Source organism: Ostrea edulis, chromosome 2 (assembly GCF_947568905.1).
Source record: "Ostrea edulis chromosome 2, xbOstEdul1.1, whole genome shotgun sequence".
Classification (NCBI taxonomy): Eukaryota; Metazoa; Mollusca; class Bivalvia; order Ostreida; family Ostreidae; genus Ostrea; species Ostrea edulis.
The window spans coordinates 28,082,906-28,104,293 of record NC_079165.1 but is presented as its reverse complement, the minus strand read 5'-3'; the positions used below and the strand labels follow the sequence as shown (position 1 = coordinate 28,104,293).

The window sequence follows — 21,388 nt, the reverse complement described above, 5'->3', positions numbered from 1 at the left end:
GTTGAAATCATCCCGTTTGTCATAAAGTTGAGTTGTTAGTTTGCCGTTAATATCTACTTTCAATAAAATATCGAAGTATGAAGCAGAAGTGGACGACTCTGTGGTGTCTTTTATTTCGAGTTCACCGGGATATATTGAATCGATATTGAATGAAAATTATTATTGTTAAAGGTCATATGAAACGATTTCTGACGAAATTTAGTTATGTGTGGGAATTCATTAATCTAGGTTCATTAAACAATAATTCATTTTTAATTTTTTTTCCCCGATGCAATATAACGCCACAACGGCTGATCAAATGTACTTGATCACAAAAATGATTTTTGATGAGGGCGGCTTATTTCCCTTTGCTGATGACGTCAAAAAGACCCACTGTGATGTAAACAAAATATCTTGCGTAAACCAGATAAGTATAGTATTTTCTCCTTAGCTTTGAAAATACATCGTCGATATATCTAAATGTCGAATTGAAGGCCACAGCAAGAGATTTTTTCTTCTCACGTAGAAGTTTTTGAATAAATTCTGCTTCTTAGTGTTTTTTTCATTGTTTTTTATTTTTAATTTTGGTTGTTGTTAGAAAAGGATTCTTTTAATATTTAGCACATGTACATGTTTGGTTGAAAGAGGACTAACGGTTCTATAGAAGATGAAAATGTGAAATGTACACGGCTCAGGCGAGCTAATTATAGCGAGACAGAACGTACAGGTGGAAAGTGTGATTTTTTGTATCCTGTTTCAATGAGGAGTAATGCTAATGATAATTAAGAAGATTATACATGTGTTGATAAAGAGGACATTTACATAATCATATCTTAATAAATAATCCTTGCGAAATGTTCTGAAGAAGAAACCAATCTTGTGTTCAACGAGACACGAGGTAGATTTCCGATCACGTGACGTTAGAAAACATCTAAGTAGTAAATTATCATACAAAAAATTAAATATACGAGATTTCGGACATGTTACCAAAGAAGCAATTACACAGGATATGGCCCGTAAGTAATATCGGAAAATTCGCTGCATCAGGTTATTAAAATTTTTGTCTTAATCACCTCCTTTTAAAATTGTCGGTCCCACTCGAACGCGCAAAATAAATCACTTTTTAGCATGAAACAGCGGCAAGGTTACACTGTAACCGACACGTGTTTTGAAATTAACTCAATACAGACCAATTACTTTTTTTGTGGGAGGATGGGCAGTCCTGGAGACCTGGGAGAGAGTTGTGGACTTGTGGAAATGCTGAACCATGTTACCCATGTACATTAATCCAAGTTTACAACAAACCTGAGCCCGCGTTGGCAATCAAAATGCTATAACTTGTGACAAATTATCGATACATTTAACATTTTTGCGCAATTTATTGTTGTTTTATCGTATAAAATATGAACAGGTACATTTCATCATAAATATCATGTAATTGGTTAATAATGAGTTTCCGACGTGCAATTTTGATTCCTCATTCAGAGTGATTTACAGTATAAGCTACCCAAACACTCTGCAAAAACGACGCTGTTTTCTGTTGCTTACCTTCGATTTCCATGAATAATGGATAGCTAAAAGTTACACTGGGCCCCATTGAATAATATTATGGTGCATTCTCCGTTAACGTTCTCTACATATATATTTGATAATTAACATGAATACCGTGCATTCTTCATTAACGATTTCTACATGTGTATTTGATAATTAACATGATTCCAACAAAATCTGCCGAAGTAACAATGTATGTTTTTCATGGAGTTTAAAACCCACTTGCGGACTCTTGCTACAAATAAATCGAACTGTTTCTGTACAAATTTTAATAAATATATACAAAACATGTAAAAATAGCAACATTACAAACTGAATTAAATCAAGAAGATCAAAGTATTAGGGTGTTTGTTTTCAGAGCTTTCCCTTGTACATACACTGTAATCGCATGAACTCTTTCCACACATTGATTAAAAAATTGCTCTGCGTGTATCGTGTTGGTAAATAAGTATCAACAAATACTCTACAGTAAGGAAACTTTCAAACATACCCATTTGTCAAAAACTGTAAATGAAAAAAAAAAAAATGTAAAACTTGGAACTTTTCTAAAGGAGGATAGAAGAGCTTGTAGTAGCTACAATGTAGGTTTTTTTAAAGGCAATGAAGAAAATAAATGAGAATCAAAAAAGATGTCTCCAATTTCATGTGACGTCATAGGTTTTTGCTAAATCTTTATATAATTAAACATTGAGCATAACAGAAATCTATCTTTTGAAGGAATTTTATTCACAGGGTATAACAAAAAAAATAATAATCTGGTAATGATACTTGAAAAGTTTATACTTCCTATAGATATTTAATTATCAATATTAAAAAATGTTGTCAAGGGCATTAACCCCTATGCTGGTATTTTCTCTATCTTATGTCGATTTTACAATGATTTCCTTAATATCCACAATTAATTTACGTATGTTTTGCCGTCGGATTTTTTAAAAAAAACTGTTGATATTAAAAACGTTGTCATTTTAACCAGTTTTTATGTATTATAATATTATTGTGCTCTTTAATGAAAATGTGTGATTTTCTTCTGTTGATATATTACCTCTGTTTATGTATGTCTGGTAGGCGGAAACATACTCATTTATTTGGTTACTGGTCAAATCAAACTATATTTTAATACAATTTACAAATATAATTTATTTCTAAAAATGGAAATTGATTGTTTTTCCTACTTGACCCCATCATCGCAAACCACGGGTTATTGTTTCATTTCTATTTCACAAACCAATAGAAATGAAACAATAACCCGTGGTTGGCGACGGTGACTTGACCCATTAATATTGATAAGTCATATGAGGGTGGGGCTTTCTGTAATTACACAAAATGAAGAGTCTAAAGAAGAAGAAAAAAGAGCTATACATGCACAGAGCTATCGTAGCAAGTGTGACCTTAACTTAAAATCTAACCTTGACCTCACAAAATTTTGACCCAGACCTTTCACTTGGCTCAATATGACTACATTGCACTTTATCATGTAACACTTCGTACTAACGTTATAACCATCCGTGAACAGATAGGGCTAATAATATGCCGCCGGTCTTTGATTATTGGAGCATGACAATTTTATAAATTCCAGCTTCATGTTACTGTAGTTTGATAAGCTAGCGTTGTAAATGATTATAAGGCGCGTGTACATGGTTATTATATTAATGATGCCGAGGATTGTGGATACTATATCGTATATCGTAGATAATATCAGTGTCTAAAACGTTTCAGTTGTTATGTGCTTCAAAAACTAATCCTTTAAAATACACTGTAGGTAAAACTAGTGAAAGATGACAATGCTCAAAATGAGACCGACCTGGCCCTGGGGTTGAAGGGAGAGTGGCAGGCTGCATTATGTTTCTGCAAGTCGGTATCCAAGTTTCCTCAGAAAACTCTATTTCGAGTCCACAATGACGCAGAGTAACATTTCATATACTGGTACATCTTCAACCCAGTTTTTAATCGTAATACCCAGCGTTTTTTGTTGTTGTCTGTTCTAACAAAAAAAAAAAAAAAAAAAAAAAACGAATTAAAATCGTTGTCATACGTTGTCACATCGTCGCTAGACACGCCTATTGTCTCCGTTTACACTACGTGAATGAGGTAGGGTAGGTACTCCCGGACTTTTGCATGTGTAGAAGAGTTGAGCAGAGTATGTCTTTTTACGCCTCCGAGGTCGACGATCGTGAGGTGCTGGTGGAGTATTGCATTTCATTTGTATGACACTTGGTACAAGTAATTTTATTTTTTTAAATGATGAAAATGTCAACTAAATTTATGTTTTTATAAGTAAAATGAATACAGTTTACCCTATGGAATTTAATTTATTCCCATGATTTCTCAATTAAGTTCAAAACAGTGGGGAACCTTTGTATAGATTTACATGTTTATAGGGAGGGGTGATATATTTCAACTTTTGAACATGATAAAAAATTTACAACTCCCTTATTTTTTTAAATAGATTTTATTATAAACAAGATAAGCCAAAAAAAATATATATACCTCAACCCATGCATCCATTTATTTGGGCATCATGTGTCCTTAATACTGTTGATGACATTTGATCTAAATAAGTTAGAGACTTCGTACGGGTAGAACTGGGAGGTCATGGTCATTGCTCTGTGACTTCCAAAGGTTGAGGTCATTCGTCAAGGTCAACTGCTGAACCTGGTCACGCTTGAGAACATTGTGTTTCATATCTTTTTCATTCATCATTACTTGTATTTATCCAATTGTTTTATCCATTGCTGAATGTAATACTAAATTCAACTCTTTTTTCTTTTCTGAAATTAAATTAAAACGTATGAATATAGGGTTGGAAAAGAGTTCTTCGAACATGAAAAAATTACCCCCCGTTATGTAAAATATATTCCACTGTAAAGAAAAATGATGTTACTATGCGATACGAAGTTATTATGTATAATCCCATCGCATCGCTACATTTTCCCAATCAACCAGATTCTGTATGAATTTAAGGACCACGTCAAGATGTAAACAGCGACATGACTTCGCGGTGACTCGACAGTAACAGGTGTGTATCTATAATAAATCTATTATTCATTCTAAGCAAATTAATGGAAAGATTTTGCCTGGCATGATATTTGTCACAAACAACGAAGACGTGAAAGGAATCTTGCTGCTCCGGTAGGTTTGTATGAATAATAAAACAGTTTGGAACATTTGATTTTTAATTTTATTTCTTCCGGTAGTGCTTGATTGAATTCAATTAAATCGATTGCTTAATTGATACTTGTAGTAGCTGTAACTCTCGGGGGAAAAATTGGGACATACCAGAGCCCATCCCCCCGAGAGTTACAGTTCTGTAACTAGATTGATAATGTCTGGAACAAATCATTGTTTGGAAATGTTTGGGCTTATGATTGTCTTTGTGAAGGGTACTGTATCATGAAAGATCCCCTGACATGCACGGGACCTGACTGTTTATTGGCTGTTTACCTCCCTCTCGAGAATTCTTCATTCTTTAATTGTTTTGATTTAACGTCCCCTTTTCGTTCATGCCGATACGGCAATGCATGACGCTTGGCGAATGAACAGTCACGTGATTAGCGTATTTTGGTTTGAAGCGGCGAGTGGGACCGAGAATCGATTCCGAAACCTCCCGGTTGCTAAGGGAGCGTCCAAACCGCTAGTTGTCTGCGACCGGTGCTTTTTGATTCAATTGATTGGTGTAGGTTGCTGGAATTTAAGTCACCTCCCCGAATATTAATCAAACGTTCAGCAACGAAACCTTGCATAAAAAAAATCTGTTTCTTTGTTGGGTTTCAAGAGGATGTAGAAAACGTCAGTGGAAGGGAAATCGTCTTTTTCCTGTAATTTATAATAGTTTTGATTGCGTGGTTTGTATTCGATTTCAAATGCACGTGCAAAGGTGCTCTTACACCAAATTCTTGGTTCTGACAGATTTCCAAGGTTGAACAAAATCCTTAAGGTCACTTGAATGGAATTCCAAATTCCCTGTGCTCTGATTTCATTAACATTGGCAGAAATGTCATTTTACGTTATGCTATGTTGCGAGAAAATGTCTCGCTTTGCGGAGCGCTTGTTTTTAAATATTGATCAGCATGTAATGACAATTGTAACAAAGGCCCTGACATAAAGTAACTATCAAAGAAAATTATCAGAACATCCACCACAGCAACCAGTTTGTTCACCAATACTGTTCAAAGATTGTCTTCTAATGTTTGTACCGACACTGACCAGGCAACAGCTGTTGTCAGGGTAACCATTATCATATATTCACTTTATGTAGAGTGATCGTTTTAAAACTTCTACGAACACTTGCTACAAACAAATCGAACTTCTTTCTCTACAAAATTTGAATATGCAAAACATGTATTAAAAAAAGAAGAAAGAAAGAAATAATAGCAATATAACAACTGAATTAAATCAAGTTGGTTAAATTATTCATGTTCACTGGGTATTTGTTTTCAGAACTTTCCCGTTTTGAGACACTTTGTAATCGCGGGAATCCTTTTTACACGTTGATTAAACAATTGCTCTAGGTGTAGCATGTTGGTAAATAAGTATCAATAAGCACTACGTTAAGGAAACTCTCATACATACCCAAATTTTGTCAAAAACTGTAAAAATGTAAATCTTGGAACTCTTCAAAAGGAGATAGAAAAATGTTGTTATAGCAAGCGTCTTAAATTTTTGGCCATTTTAATTGTTCTAGTGAGTAAGATTAGCAATCAGATAAAAAGTATCCAGCTAGGGGCCGTCTGACTCTGGCACAATCCACGGCGGTCATATCCTGACAAATGATGTTTCACTATAGCTTGTCTCCTAGGACACCATTTAACTCCGGGAACTAATATAATCAGCCGACTAGGCTGCCTCTCCTGATTAGCGGATATATATCAGGGAAACAAGTACCTCAGTTGTTCATTCAGAAGTTACAATAAAAATAAAACGAAGGAATGAAAGCAGAAAATAAAAAAATATTCATCAAAATAGTGTGGACTTTAATTTCATTGGAGGTACCAGAGACATGTATACCATATATGTCTCTATAGGCACCACTCAAAAGAAAAGCAGCAAAAAACGCCCCTAAGTTCTACCCTTTTAAAAAACAATAGTTGAATATTGGAGACCAACACCTCGGTGCCTTGCAAGAGATTCTCATGAGTGGATACCACATTGTATTCAATAGGGTCTGCAACAAAAAAAAAAAAATTCAAATTTTTTGTTTAACAAGATCGCTAAGCGAAGCCATAAGTTCCCCGCTGCCGCCAAAAAAGATGAAGCACAAAAGTCCCATAACTCCTGTAAAGTCCAAATGGCGACACATGATCATCTACATTGCATTTTCAACATGATGATCCACTAAACACTGCCCTGGGTCCTGAACGCAGGGGCAATACATTTCACATTATAATAAATTTGCCTGCTTCATGTCAAGGTTCTCTATTACCTTTTTAATCCTTGGCACCTGATCCCACCTCTGGTGTATCGAGGGGTCCGTGTTTGCCCAACTCTATATTTCCTATTGTTAATAGGAGTTATGAGATTGATCACTGTTCGTTATCTTCACCTTTATAGGAGTTATGAGATTGATCACTGTTCCTCATCTTCACCTTTATAGGAGTTATGAGATTGATCACTGTTCCTCATCTTCACCTTTATAGGAGTTATGAGATTGATCACTATTTGTTATCTTCACCTTTCATAATGTATTTGACCAATCTAGACCCACTCTGGTACCTGAACTCTGAGGTCATGAATTTCACAATTTTGGTGGAGCGCTCAATGCCCATAAAAATCAAGCACACATTTTGCCTCCTTGAAGTCCAGAAATAAAGATTTTTGAAGAGTTTACATTGATTTTGAAGATTTTGGTCACAGGCCTCAGGCTTGAATTCATTTTAGATATTATAATGCCAACTCCACTTGTCATTTCTCTATTTATTACAAATAATTATCACAGTCTTCATCTAAATAGAAAACATATAAACAAGGCAAAAGATCTGTATAACTGTTTGATTCAAAATCACCACTGCTTTTTATGTGTATACATATAAAAATAACTCTTGTACATATACACTTGTAAATGGGTCAAAAATCAAAATATCTTTTAATACAGAGATCTTCTGTATTTGCATAAAACAGCATATCTACAAAATACCGCAAATGTACTGTGTGTAATATACTGATCAAACAACATTCATTTCATTTACATTTTTCTTTGTATTGGGAAACACAAAAGTTGTAATAAATACTCATGAATGTACAAATATGAATACAAAAGTATGAGATATAAATAGATGATTCGAGTACCCAAGGTCAAGGTCACAATGTGTCCACCTCACCAGTGGTCACATTCAAAACATCGGTAAGGAAAATTTCTCTATAAAGTCACCATAAACTTTGGATAAAAAAACCCCCATATTTAGGAAAACCATGCTCCATTGTAAAACTTGCATGAACTTGTAAATGTTTCAACATCCAATATATCCGTTATCTAGGTCAATATCTGGTCTGGGGACCAGTGGTGTAGTAGACATAGCAATGGTGATGAAAAACACATCACGACTGGCAGCAAACAGGACTGACTGGTTCACACATATAATAAAATGGTCATAAATAATACTGATCTGCAGATATCACAGTAAATGCACACAATATTTTATGTCAAAAAAACCATTTCTCTCGTTTACAGTTAATAGATAAATCGAAACAAAATACAAAATTGTAATCTAATGACACTATCATAAAAATGTTGCAATTCTTAGTACAACCGATGAGAATCCGATGCCAAAATAACACATTGAAAGGAAAAAGTTCTAATTCCTCGATTGGACTAGATAAAAAAAACAACAAAACATGGGGCATCGGGCTCGTCCCTCATTGTCGTAAATTATATACTGTAACTCTGATTTTACACACAAGCATTTCATTTTCCAGCAGGCGAGAATATGAACCTGTGAAAATGATATCCTCCCCTGATATTGCTTTTCCTAAACAACTTCAACAATTCGTCTAATTCAGTCCCTCGAGATTTAAAAAAATAAAACTCTCCCATACCAGTTCCTTTTCCTGAATAACAATTCCTGAATATTCAGTCAAAGTGATTAAATGTATAAAGTCGCAAATAATTTACAGACATTGATGACATTTGCAAATATAAAGTCCCACAAGAATTTCTGGATCAATATTTCTTCATTCATGCCTCTGAGCCATGTTCTCTCTTACACACACATCTGTCCTCCTCATTTCAATGATGCCGCTTGTTTTGCCTCCTCTGGTGTTACTATGACCACCTTCTTCTTCTCTGCCGCCTCTTCCTCACGAATTGCCTTCATCTGAGCGAGGTCCTCAGTCAATTTTTGTTCTTTCTCTCTCCTCTCTTTCTCGCGTCGCTCACGAAGCGAATCGATCACAAGTTTGGCACAGACTTCCAGTGGTGCTTTTTCCACATATTCACTTCCTGTTTAAAAATCCACAAAATGTTTGTTTAAAGGTCACAAAAAGACTATCAATCAACATTGGTGGAGGAATGCTAAAGTGAAAAACCAAATCATCTAAATCTGTGTGATCCAATTTTAGTGGATTGCCAAGATTTTACACAGTTTTGTTGAGTAAAATTTCCTGTACACGCGTATATGGTTTATGAAACATTACATGAGATGGGGATTACCAAAAAATCCTCCAAAATGGAACCCTCATATAATATATTGTTCGTGTACTTGTTTCAGCGAGATTCACATTTTGGCAGTGAAGCAAGAGCACTAAATAGTTGTGCTAAAATATTCTCCAGTACTATATCATGATTACGCCAAAAGATATAGTACATCATGTTGAAATAAGTACACATAAAGTAATGCATCCACAGTATTTCTTTAACAATTCTACACATTACAATTATATAGCCAATTCATGCATTATATCTAAATATTCTTTCAATTAAAGGTTCACAAGGTGGGACCTACTTTTACATTAGTCAATTCATGCATTATATCTAATTGGTTCACACAGTAGGAATTATTTTTACCACCTGCTGCTCTACACACTACAGGAACTACTTTTACCACCTGCTGCTCTACACACTACAGGAATGGAGAAATACTGAGTACACACAAGAAGACACAGCATGCACAGATCTAACAACCCCACACCAAACACTTCACATACTATATGAATATGCATGATTCCATTTTGAACATATCAGAACTTTTCATATTAGATATAAAGTAAATTGCTAGGTGTTCCGAAAATAGGTGTATATCTGTTCATCGAACAGATGCATCTTTTAGCAGGGATTCAGTTACTTTATGATAATTTTCAGGGAATCAGCAAAAAAACATTTGCAGGGAATCAGTCATTTTACACTGATTTCCAGGAAATTAACAAAGTATGTGCATTTCGATTTACACAGTGAAAAATTGGTAGCGGTATAATAAAATTTAAAAACTAGAACAAAGGGCTAACTATGGGAAACCTTGGATATGAAGCAACTAATTTTGAATACAGAAACATATATGCTAAGAAAAATGGAAACATTGAGAAATTCTTTCTGGAGAAAAATTGACAGGCAAGATATAATAGATCATGCAATGTTGGATTATACAGAAGAATTTCTAAAGACGTTCTACAGTCACATGGTCAGGAATGGAGCCTTACGATTGGTCTGCCCTTTCTTGTTAGATGCATTGACTGTAAGCATTTAATCACACATTTACATCTCATTCCAGCAAACAAATAAATAAAATAAGATGTTGAAATCATTGGATATCGCTTAAATATCTCCGTCATTAAATGACAACTTCTAAATATCAGTCTTCAATGCATAGCTCTGATACAGTCTGATTGTTTTACTCTCTAAGTCCCTCCCACCAATTCTGGTGCACCCTGGGTTACTGACCTATCAGTTTGCGGGCCTCCACTCCGTCGATGATGGGGTTGAGCCAGGTGGACTGACGTACGTTCGGGAGCCCGGTAGCTTTAGGCGTGTAGATATAAAACACAATCTCCATCACCTCCGGCTTTAACAAACCCCGCTTGACTTGTTGACCTAAAAAATTGAAAGGAAAGAAATTCTGAAAAACATGTTTATGATGATTAGATTTAACAGGCACAACAAAATTAATCTTGGTGTACTTATTTTGGCATACCGTATAAGTGTTATTTTTAGCGAGACACAATCTTAATGATTTGTCCATGAATTATGGATATATATATTTAGTTAGATCTAATTTTATACTTCCAAGAAAGATAGCTGTTACCTCCGATATGGAATAAATATTAGCGATATTCAATTTCAGCGATCTCAACACTGTTGCTAATATTGCCAAAATTAAAGCCTCGCTAAAATTTCAACTTATACGGAATTCAAAATTTGGTGCAATCAGAGCTGATATACTTTTCAACAACATATTCATAATTTAACGCTTTTTCTATATATAAGAATGGATAATTAGGGAACTTCATTTTTTAGTGTAATTATGAATTAGTGCTCCTGTTGCACTGCTAAAATTTGAACCCCCCTAAAATAAATGCATGCACAGAAATTTGAACTTTTAAGTAGTCCCTCAAAATGAATTCAGTGAAGGTACATCTTACCATGGAAGACTACATCAATGGCCTCATCAATTTCGGATGTAGATGGATACATGTCACATTCCTTAAAGAAGGCATCCAACTCTCCGACCTCCAGCTCAGAACCAAAGGCTTTCTTGTCAAACACACTCTCATAACCTACAAAATTATATCTCTCAACACTAAATTTTACTTTGTAGTACTACGTACATCACCAACTGTAAAAATAAATTGTTGGAGGAATTTTTCACATTTCAAAATAACACAAATCATGATGCGAGTTCAAGAAATAAAGTTTTTCAAATTTTTACTCAGATCTTCCATCAAATGAACGTGTAAAAGCAATATGATCTTACGTCGTTTTAGATCCAGATATTCGTTCATGTCGTGGATACTGAACGGGGTTTTGGGACGGTCCACACCGTGTCGTAGCTGACATTTCCGCAGAATGGTCTTATATTCCTTTACCATCTTCGAGTATGTTGATCCAAGCCAGACACACTGAAAATAGAGAGTTGCATCTATTAGTTGTGTTGCAGGCTTAATTAAACAAGATACAAGGAAAATACAGAATATCAAAGAACATTCTGAACCAATGAAAACACTGAACACCAATGGGTACTCTGAACCCATTGTTACCAAACAAAACACAATGAAAACACTGAACACCAATGGGTACTCTGAACCCATTGTTACCAAACAAAACACAATGAAAACACTGAACACCAATGGGCATTGTAAATCAGAGTGAACAGTGAGGGGTAGACACAACCAGGTAGAGAAATTACCGTAAAACTAAACTGTGTATAGTTTGACTGAGAGGGTGACTGACTAAACTGTGAATAGTTTGACTGAGAGGGTGACTGACTAAACTGTGAATAGTTTGACTGAGAGGGTGACTGACTAAACTGTGTATAGTTTGACTGAGAGGGTGACTGACTAAACTGTGTATAGTTTGACTGAGAGGGTGACTGACTAAACTGTGAATAGTTTGACTGAGAGGGTGACTGACTAAACTGTGAATAGTTTGACTGAAAGGGTGACTGACTAAACTGTGTATAGTTTGACTGAGAGGGTGACTGACTAAACTGTGTATAGTTTGACTGAGAGGGTGACTGACTAAACTGTGTATAGTTTGACTGAGAGGGTGACTGACTAAACTGTGTATAGTTTGACTGAGAGGGTGACTGACTAAACTGTGAATAGTTTCACTGAGAGGGTGACTGACTAAACTGTGTATAGTTTCACTGAGAGGGTGACTGATTAAACTGTGTATAGTTTGACTGAGAGGGTGACTGACTAAACTGTGTATAGTTTGACTGAGAGGGTGACTGACTAAACTGTGTATAGTTTGACTGAGAGGGTGACTGACTAAACTGTGAATAGTTTCACTGAGAGGGTGACTGAAATAAAACTACACATTAGTCTTTCCTCTTTCTACATTGACCACAGCTAGAGAAGTATATTAACCCGTAGTGTCCATGTCACGGTTTTATGTTATTATTCATTTCTGGGATTAATTCATCCTCTATGTACAACAAGAAGCACTTGACCAAGCCAACTTAATCTCAAACATACAATTTTTTAGCTCTCTCAATGTGAATCAGATGACTCTTAAACCTGCTAATTACAGTAATGGTTAATTAACGACTAGGACAAAATGCTGGTAATTCATATTACGTAATAGCAGAATACAGAAGCAAAAATATCCCCCAATCCATAAAACAGGCTGTTTTTTTATTTGTGTAAATGAACAATTTGCATAAAACACTGCAATATGACAGAAATTATGATTATAAAACCCTTCATCAGGAACTGATTATTGTGCTGCTGAGAATTACGGCTATTTTTCTGTCCATGTAATAAACTAACGATCAAAAATCATTATCCTATTGACAAAAACTCTGATATTTCACAAAATGTTATCAGCATATAAAACACTATAGTATTTGTGACCATCTGTCTAATTGTGAATGAGGATTTAATGGATAAACTAATTGATAATTGCAAGGAACTCTCTCTCTCTCTCTTTATATTCTATGTAAGATGTCAATTTTTTTCCAGATGTGTCAATTTCTGTCTTTAGTCAGATCAATTCACCATGAAATTAGACTGTATGTCTCATAAAAATCACTCAATCCACACCATACATAATAAAAGTTAAATATAAAATCGAGGGACAAACTGAATATTGTCAATAAAGGTTTAAATTTTTGAGATAATATTTCCTGTCAAAGATTTCACAAACAAAATTATCTAATCTGAACAAATAGTGTAAATTGCTCTTCATTTATGAGAACTTTATTTTTGGGCAAATTTCTTGAGGTTGTCTTCATATGAAAACAAAACTCCCTTGAATGATTTGTTTGCAAAGTAATGAACAATTTGAAAATTGACAAAGCATGGTATCTTGTTGATAAATTTAACGGGGCTAGATCATAGAAATAAATTTTTGAGAAATGTACGTGATTTACAGAAAAATCTTAAAAAACACATTCATTTAAGGTAGCAACATTGATCTTAAATCTTCAATATACAGTCAAATCTCGTATCTCGAACATGATGGTGCGGAGAAAAACTTCCAAGATATTCGAGGGTCCGAAATATTGAGGTTGAATACATAAAGAAAATGTAGTTGGGACTTTCAACTCACTTCGAAATATCCATGGATTTCGAGATATTGAAGTTCGAGATACTGAAGTTTCAACAGTATCCATCTGAATCAAAAATGAGATTGGTGTAATGGACACCTTACTGTTTATTCCTAATTACAGGCGAGGAACCTAATTATGGGTGAGGTACATGTACCTAATTACAGACGAGGAATTGATTGTCGTGTAATTTCTGAGAAGCACTGCTTATGAAATAAAATCATTCAATTGAATTTTCATATTGCTAAAATACATGTAAAAACTCTTCATTAACAGTTCATGAATGTTCTCGTGATTTAACATCTACGATTCATTTTGCGATATTACGTACTCACATAGAAATAGGAAGCTACAGTAGTACTGCTTTTCAAAGGTCAAACCTACCTGCTCATCTTGACAATTCTCAAACAACAATACCACCAAAGGCCTGTAATAATTGTATAATCCTGATACCCCCTCCCCTCCCCTAATAGTTTGATAGTGACTACCACTGCCTGGGGCTAACAAATTTACCTTCCTCTTCAGCCTCTCAAACCTCTTCCTGACTAGGAATCCTCGTATATATCGCTGGATGTGAGTAGCTGCATTGAGCATGTCTTGTTTTGTAGGACCAGTCTGCTTTGGATGATAGATTCTGAAAATCCAAGTTGATAACCGTATATTGAGTGGCTAGATATCGAATATACAAGAAAAATTCACTCCAAGAAAGATAACTCTTTCGACTTACTGGTATATGTCCACGTGCGGCCCAATGGAGGAGAGCTTTGAGGCACTTCTTTGATAATTGAGAGTGTTACTGTCAATCAAGCAGAAAAAATGGGACGGAAGCATTAACACACAGCCCAGGCATGTTACACACACATACACATAATTAAAAGGAAGCATTGAGTGTTAAATGACAATCCAAAAGTAGACAAAGCTTGAATTATCTAATTATCTTTATGACCCGAGTAAGTTAAAACATGAAACCAAACTATCTAATAATTATAATATTATTCTTCATTTAGATTTGAAAAATGTACCGTTACATTGTTAAAGGCTTTGCTAATTGTTATGCTGATTATTAGATTAATTTATCCAAAAAAAAAAAATAAAAATCCAACTGTACGCCAGTACACAATGAATTAAAGCATATTAAAGATTAATGATTTCTGAATTGTTAAAAAAGAAAATCCAAAAATATTCCCATTTCCAATTCAATGTTTCTGACTTGGATGCTTGTTCAAATAACTTAAGATTTCCTGTCAACAAAGAAATGTAGACAATTAACAGGTTATTTCCTCTTTCAATGTGCGAATTATGTATGATTTCATATATTTTTTTTTGTACAATTTTACACATTTTCCTGTAATGATATTACAGATTTTTGTATACGATATTACACATTTTTGTATACGATATTACACATTTTTCTATATGATATTACACATTTTTCTATATGACATTACACATTTTTAAAATGAAAGACATAGCCTTTTCATTCTCACGTTTCAGCCAGTGACTCCATCTTTCTCTGTCGACGGGCGCCATTTTCATTTTTAATTTGTTTGAGGTCGGCAGCCCACTCTAAGTGCTCTTTTTTCAGTCCAGTTTGTCGGTAGATCTGATTTTTCCTGATTAAATGGCCTCTGTATCGCCTGTAGAGATAGTTTTAGGAGAAGTTATGTCCCTTGAAAGCACTTGCATTACACCTTTACTGAATAGTACGCACTTGTTTTTTTTAAAATAAGTTTTATTTTTAGATATTCTATAAGAGATTTAGTCAAGTAGAATATAATAAACCACTCAATGACTAAAGTCATTAATTTGTGTAGAACATCCATTTGTCATCTGTACAAGAAATAGCATTCGGTTTATTTTGATAAGCTGATACATGTAATTCAATTGATATTGTTTTCCTAACAGAAATCACTGCAACTTGAATCATGAATACACATGTAATGAATGCATGCATCACAAACAGACTGCAAGTGTCTACTCCGCGTAATTTACTGTTTTATCAGGTGTGTCCACATCATGTCATTTCCTTTGTTGGATTATTAATCATAACACACTGAATTATAAATGACATTGTATTGTCCAACTCTGGCTCAGTGGTTAAGTCATGCACCATAGATCTTAAGTTTGAATCCAACTGGGGTTTTGTTTGGTTTTATATCATAGTTAGAATTCTTTGTAATAGAGGTCTCATTTTCAATAAATCTTACTTTTATAATATGTTCATAGATCATAATAATTGATATCTATCCTAAGAATCACACTTCCTTCTGAATTGAGAGAATTATACTGGATGTGTCAAGCATTTCTGGTTACTATCTGTATGCCACTATGTTTCTATCTGTATGCCACGGTGTCTGTCTGTATGCCACTATCCGTATGCCACTATGTTTCTATCTGTATGCCACTATGTTTCTGTGTGTCTGCCACTATGTGTCTGTCTGTTTGTCACTATGTTTCTGTCTGTCTGCCACTATGTTTCTGTTCATCTGTCCTTCTGCCACTATGTTTCTATCCATATGCCACTATGTTTCTATCCGTATGCCACTATGTGTCTGTCGGTATGCCACTATGTTTCTGTCCGTATGCCACTATGTTTCTGTTTGTACATCAATATTTCTGTCAGTATATCACTATGTTTCTGTCCATATGCCACTGTTTTCCCATCTGTCAGTATGCCACTATGTTTCTATCCGTATGTCACTATGTTTCTATCCGTATGTCACTATATTTCTGTCCGTCTGTCCATATGCCATTATGTTTCTGTCTGTTTGTCACTATGTTTCTGTCAGTATGCCACTATGATTCTGCTTACCTCTGAATCTCTGTAGCTGCTTTCCTTTCATCTTCTAATCTTTCCCGTTCTTCTCGAAGAAGTTTTTTGTAGACATTTCTAGCTACATAACCTCTGAAAATTCTGTCAATGAAAACAAACGATGTAAAAAAGGAAGACACGCTGTAAATTCTCCCAGTTTAATGATGCATAAAGTTTTGCATATATTTCATTTCTTATCATATCGCTCTTCAGTAAGTGGAGATAAGATTAGTGTATCCTTGACACACCCACCTCTGTATATCTACTGCTGCCTTAGCTTCAAACTGTATCCTGGCTGCCACAGCCTCTTCGTCCTAAAACAAAACTCGAAAGTTTTAATCTGCATAGGAATAATGTTACTCACATGAAATACTTTCTGAGGTTCCAAATTTCTAACAGACTATGAAGAATTCATCAGGAGGGAAAAGGATCTCACATACTCAAGATAATCTCTCAAAGGCCCAAATTTATAAAGAATTTATTAAGTTCAGGAATAATCTCATCTAGTTACTCGAGATATTCTCAAAAATGGGGCAGTTAATGATTCTCCGAGAAAATTCACAGCACTGTAGAGAAAAACACTCTATTGTATGACATTAAAATGTGAGTGAAACAATACATCACAACATTCCATTCTTATTCTCCATCACAAGTAAAATATCGCACCATCTTAGTGTTATTCACTATCACCATTACTGTCTTTTAAATTATTCATTTGTTTTACTCACTTTATTCAAAGGTGCTTGAAGTTTTATAGATAAAAGAAATTTTATTTTTCTGTAAACAAACTTTTCAATGAATTAAATTGTTTGTTTTATACAAAAAGGCAATTTTTCTATCATATACATGTACATCTAATATCTAAAATGTCAAGCACCTATATATGACTTAATATTGTGTACATTTTCTTGTTTTTAATCTACAATATGCGCTATGGTATATTCTGATGATAAAACTACAGTATTTGCAAGTATTGCATGGCTAAATTGATAGGTGTTCACTGCATTTGACAATCATACTTATGGAAAAACCATTTATTTTCACTAACAATGGGCATCATTTTTGCATCAATGCACTATGCCTCTTTTTGCTGAAAGTAAAAATAGAAATATGCTTCGTACTGGGTCGGGTATCCGGGACACCTGAGCTATAGGCCGGCCAATGTGAGCAATCGACTGCTGCGTGTAGCCTGGGTACTTTGTTGTCATGGAGATGGAACTCTTCTTTTCCTCCATCGAGGGCTCGATTTCATCCCTGAAAGCCACCCTCTTTGTTTCGTTTTCCTCCGCCACCCCCTGTTGCTCTGCATTAGGCTTCCCTGCAAATTTTACAGTACCACGATGGGAAATTAACGATGTTTGTACAGTGAATTGCCATGTAACAGAGGGGCAGGGCTTAGTGGTCAATAACAAATTTGTATCCATAGGCAATGAGATTCTGATTCCTTATGTATATATAGAAATCAACTTCTATTCGTGATGACTTTATTTCGCGATTTATCTGGTTTAATGAAATGGTTTGCAACTGAGATGATCTTCAATATAAACATACAAAAAGATACTAACTGGTTTGTGGCAAGAAATATTCCTGATGATAAGGTTCTCATGAACCATGCAAAAATTTCTAGCACGAGAATAAAAGTTCAGTTTACGGTATTTCTGAGTTAATTATGAAAAGCAAGCGCTGTAAATTCCTCATCTTTTACTGTATACATATAGGGTATTTATAATCTTTTGAATTAGCACTGGTTGGACTCTCTCTAAAGAATGATGCTGTTTCACATAAAAACTTTGTTTAGCAGAAAAATATGGAATATTTTACAGTGTTGCAATACTGACTTCCCTAGAACACTTTGTGGTATCACCTACCCTCGAATCCCTCTGTGTGGCTCCCCCTGGTGGACAATCTACACACCTGCAGGGAGTCCATCAGGCTATCTTCCCTTGTGAACACAGACCCGGGAGGAGCAGAAACCGAGTCTTTCCTTAGATCCACCACTAACAAAATAAATTGTTTATTAGATCCTCCACTAGTAAAATAAATTGCTTATTCATCATATGGAAAGCCTAATCCTTATATCCATACGGAAAGCCTTATATGTTTGTTAAACAAAATCATTGCATGCATATAAAAAAAAAACACCTAGAAAATTAAACCAATAGCTCTTTTATCAAGATTATTGACTGTTTCAAAATTTGGTGGATAATATACATTTAAGAATTCAAAAAACAAAGGAAGATCAAATGTAGAGTTTTCAATAATCTAAAACTGGATTTCCAAACTGTGTACAGAGTCATGAAAAGTCCCTGGAAAAATTCATATAGTCCTGTTACAATCATACTCAACAAAACTTAGTTCAATATAAACACTTATTATATACCCATCAATGTATCGTTCTTTGATACTGTGGATTTCACAGCGTGTGATCCGGTTTTCCGGATCACCACCCTGTGGTTTTCTGATTCCGTATCAGTATCCTCTGAAACAGATGCTGTCACAATGACGTCGCAATGCATCAACGCAACGTTATTTGTGGAAATATTGACCACGTCACAAAACAAAACTGCGTACACAAAACATAATTTCATGGTATGTCTGTGTTTTTGATAATTTGGATTACATTTATTATCTTATAAATGTGGATTTAAAATGCAGAAGGGGGTATATAATAAAAGTATCATTACTACAGTAACTTGATCCGAAGAGTTGGATCACGTCTCGTTGACAGGCGCGGATCATCAGATCAAACTCTACGCTTCGCGTCTCGTGTGATCTGATGATCCGTGTCTGTCAACTCGACGTGATCCAACTCTTCGGATCAAGTTACTGTAGTAATAATATATATTTATCAACACCAAAGATTACATCTGGACACCACTCTTTCCAGCCCCCATCAACATACACATTATAAGTGACAACAAAAACATAAAGCTACTTTCATTAGCAACATATATAACCACTGCTACCTACGCCTGGACAGACATGTCATACAGATTTTGATAGCTACTTGTCAGTCAAATAGTGATATAAAAGTCACTTGTTTGAACTTGGCTGCTGGTTTTTAAATTTTGAAGAAAAAAATACACAAAGTTCTGCTAACTTAGTTACACAGTTTCATTTCTAGTGAATGAAAAAATACAGTGTGAGTACAGTTTGTAGCTTGTGTTCTCTGAAAACTTCTCTTTCATTTGTTTATTACTTTTTAAAATTCAAAGTTATGCTCAAGCAAATGTCCAAATTGAAATCATTTTTCCCAATGAAATCAATCACAGCACTGCCAGTATTCAAACAAATAATCTTAATATTTTCTATCTGACTGTCTCCGCTAAGTAAACTGGTATCAAGCACACTCAGAAAACGTTTCTCTTTCCGTCGACCTCCCCTGCTCTTAAACATTCAATTATCGTTTTCCACTACAGTCTTTAATAAAACAATGTGAACCCTTCTTTACCTTTTAATAGCTTTTAAAAAATCAACAGACAAATTGTTCATGCCATGGTATCTATTGACACAACCTGCATGGATCTGACACCAGCAGAATTAAATTTGGTGCACTTGTATCTGCAAAGCCATTTTTCGGTAGGAGAAAAATGCACCGTCATTTAATAAATTTCATGTACCCTGAGACTACTCAACTCTGCAACAAATGACGAGGAAAGTGGCCAGCTTAATTAAGTTCTCTGAATGTAATTCTGATACCAATTTGTCATATTAAATTAATCACACAAATTACCCGTAACAAATTCCGCTACATTGGAACCTTCAAATATCAAACAAATAAAAATGTCTTGAGAACATCCACAAGCTTTGTTTACTTTTGCTCAATCAAAGATGTCTCATTTAACACATGCTTTGACAATTTTGATATATCTTCAATCAATTCCTGACACAAAACGCACTATTGATCTTCTGTACTTACCCTGCTCCATGAAATGACGAGGACTTTTCTCTCTCCGCGCATGGTGTTCCAGACTGGAGTTGTATGTTTCCCCGTATCTGGGTGTGGCTGCCGCCTGATGGTAGGGACTAGGTATAGAGGGTGGAGTTCGCACCGGGGGAGCCTTCTTAAAATATTCGTTCTGTTTACGAGCCATTCGTAGCACCTGGGACGACACACTCTGCGGGCGGCCGGGCATCCTTCCCGCGGAACGGCCCACTTTAGTGGACATACTATCAGGGAGACACTCAAAACAATAGTTCTCGGGTTTCACAATAGTTTTATACCAAATGTCTCCCTTCTGGAAGACGCCAGCTGATTGTGGCTTCTTCTGATCAGGGATATATTTCTCCGAGTCCACTTCCTGTACTTCTACATCTGGAGCAAAATTCCAAGAGTCGGACTTACTGAGAACTTGTAGGGGGCGCTGTCTAAACTCTTGGGGTGTTGGTGCACGACCAGCAGATGGCACTGATGTGACTTCTATGTGGACCTGGCCGTTGTGTAAATCTTCTGTGTGGAACTGAATTGGTTGCCGTTGTGCTATTGGGTCATTTTCGATAGTTGTGGTGGTAGTTACAGAGATGTCATCATCCTCCTTGACGATTCCGATAATTCGACCCTGATCATCGATACTCACTGTCCCCACTCCTGGCACATCCCCTAAATCCTGTCTGCCCTCTAAATCCTCCTCCTTAAATATATAAATATCAACACTTTTCAAAACTTTTCATAGAAGTGCTGCTGGATTGGGAATTTACATATCAAGTTATGTCTACTGTTTTGCAGGTCTTTCCAAAATAATAATTTTGAAGGAATTTCATCCATTGATCTGATACTGTCAGCATTTCTGAATACATCTTTTTTCACCACCTGTATTTTAAGTCAATACAATCATCAATACTACGTATTAAAAAA

The 21,388-nt window shown here is 35.3% G+C and overlaps 1 protein-coding gene across 1 annotated transcript in view; it reads right to left on the bottom strand.

Annotated features, from left to right (window-relative positions):
• Nucleotides 1-7,425: 7,425 nt before the first annotated feature.
• The window catches only part of LOC125679846 (uncharacterized), an 88,120-nt gene continuing 74,157 nt past the window's right edge, over nucleotides 7,426-21,388 (bottom strand). Inside the window, exons 43-55 of the mRNA XM_056153349.1 lie at nucleotides 20,453-21,164; nucleotides 18,402-18,530; nucleotides 17,655-17,851; nucleotides 16,786-16,847; nucleotides 16,534-16,635; nucleotides 15,209-15,358; nucleotides 14,449-14,517; nucleotides 14,235-14,355; nucleotides 11,427-11,571; nucleotides 11,095-11,229; nucleotides 10,397-10,546; nucleotides 10,156-10,188; nucleotides 7,426-8,962 (exon numbers count right to left, since the gene is read on the bottom strand). Coding sequence (XP_056009324.1) covers nucleotides 8,745-8,962; nucleotides 10,156-10,188; nucleotides 10,397-10,546; nucleotides 11,095-11,229; nucleotides 11,427-11,571; nucleotides 14,235-14,355; nucleotides 14,449-14,517; nucleotides 15,209-15,358; nucleotides 16,534-16,635; nucleotides 16,786-16,847; nucleotides 17,655-17,851; nucleotides 18,402-18,530; nucleotides 20,453-21,164 — 2,223 coding nt within the window. The 3' untranslated portion in view covers nucleotides 7,426-8,744. The remainder of the gene's footprint in view (nucleotides 8,963-10,155; nucleotides 10,189-10,396; nucleotides 10,547-11,094; nucleotides 11,230-11,426; nucleotides 11,572-14,234; nucleotides 14,356-14,448; nucleotides 14,518-15,208; nucleotides 15,359-16,533; nucleotides 16,636-16,785; nucleotides 16,848-17,654; nucleotides 17,852-18,401; nucleotides 18,531-20,452; nucleotides 21,165-21,388) is intronic.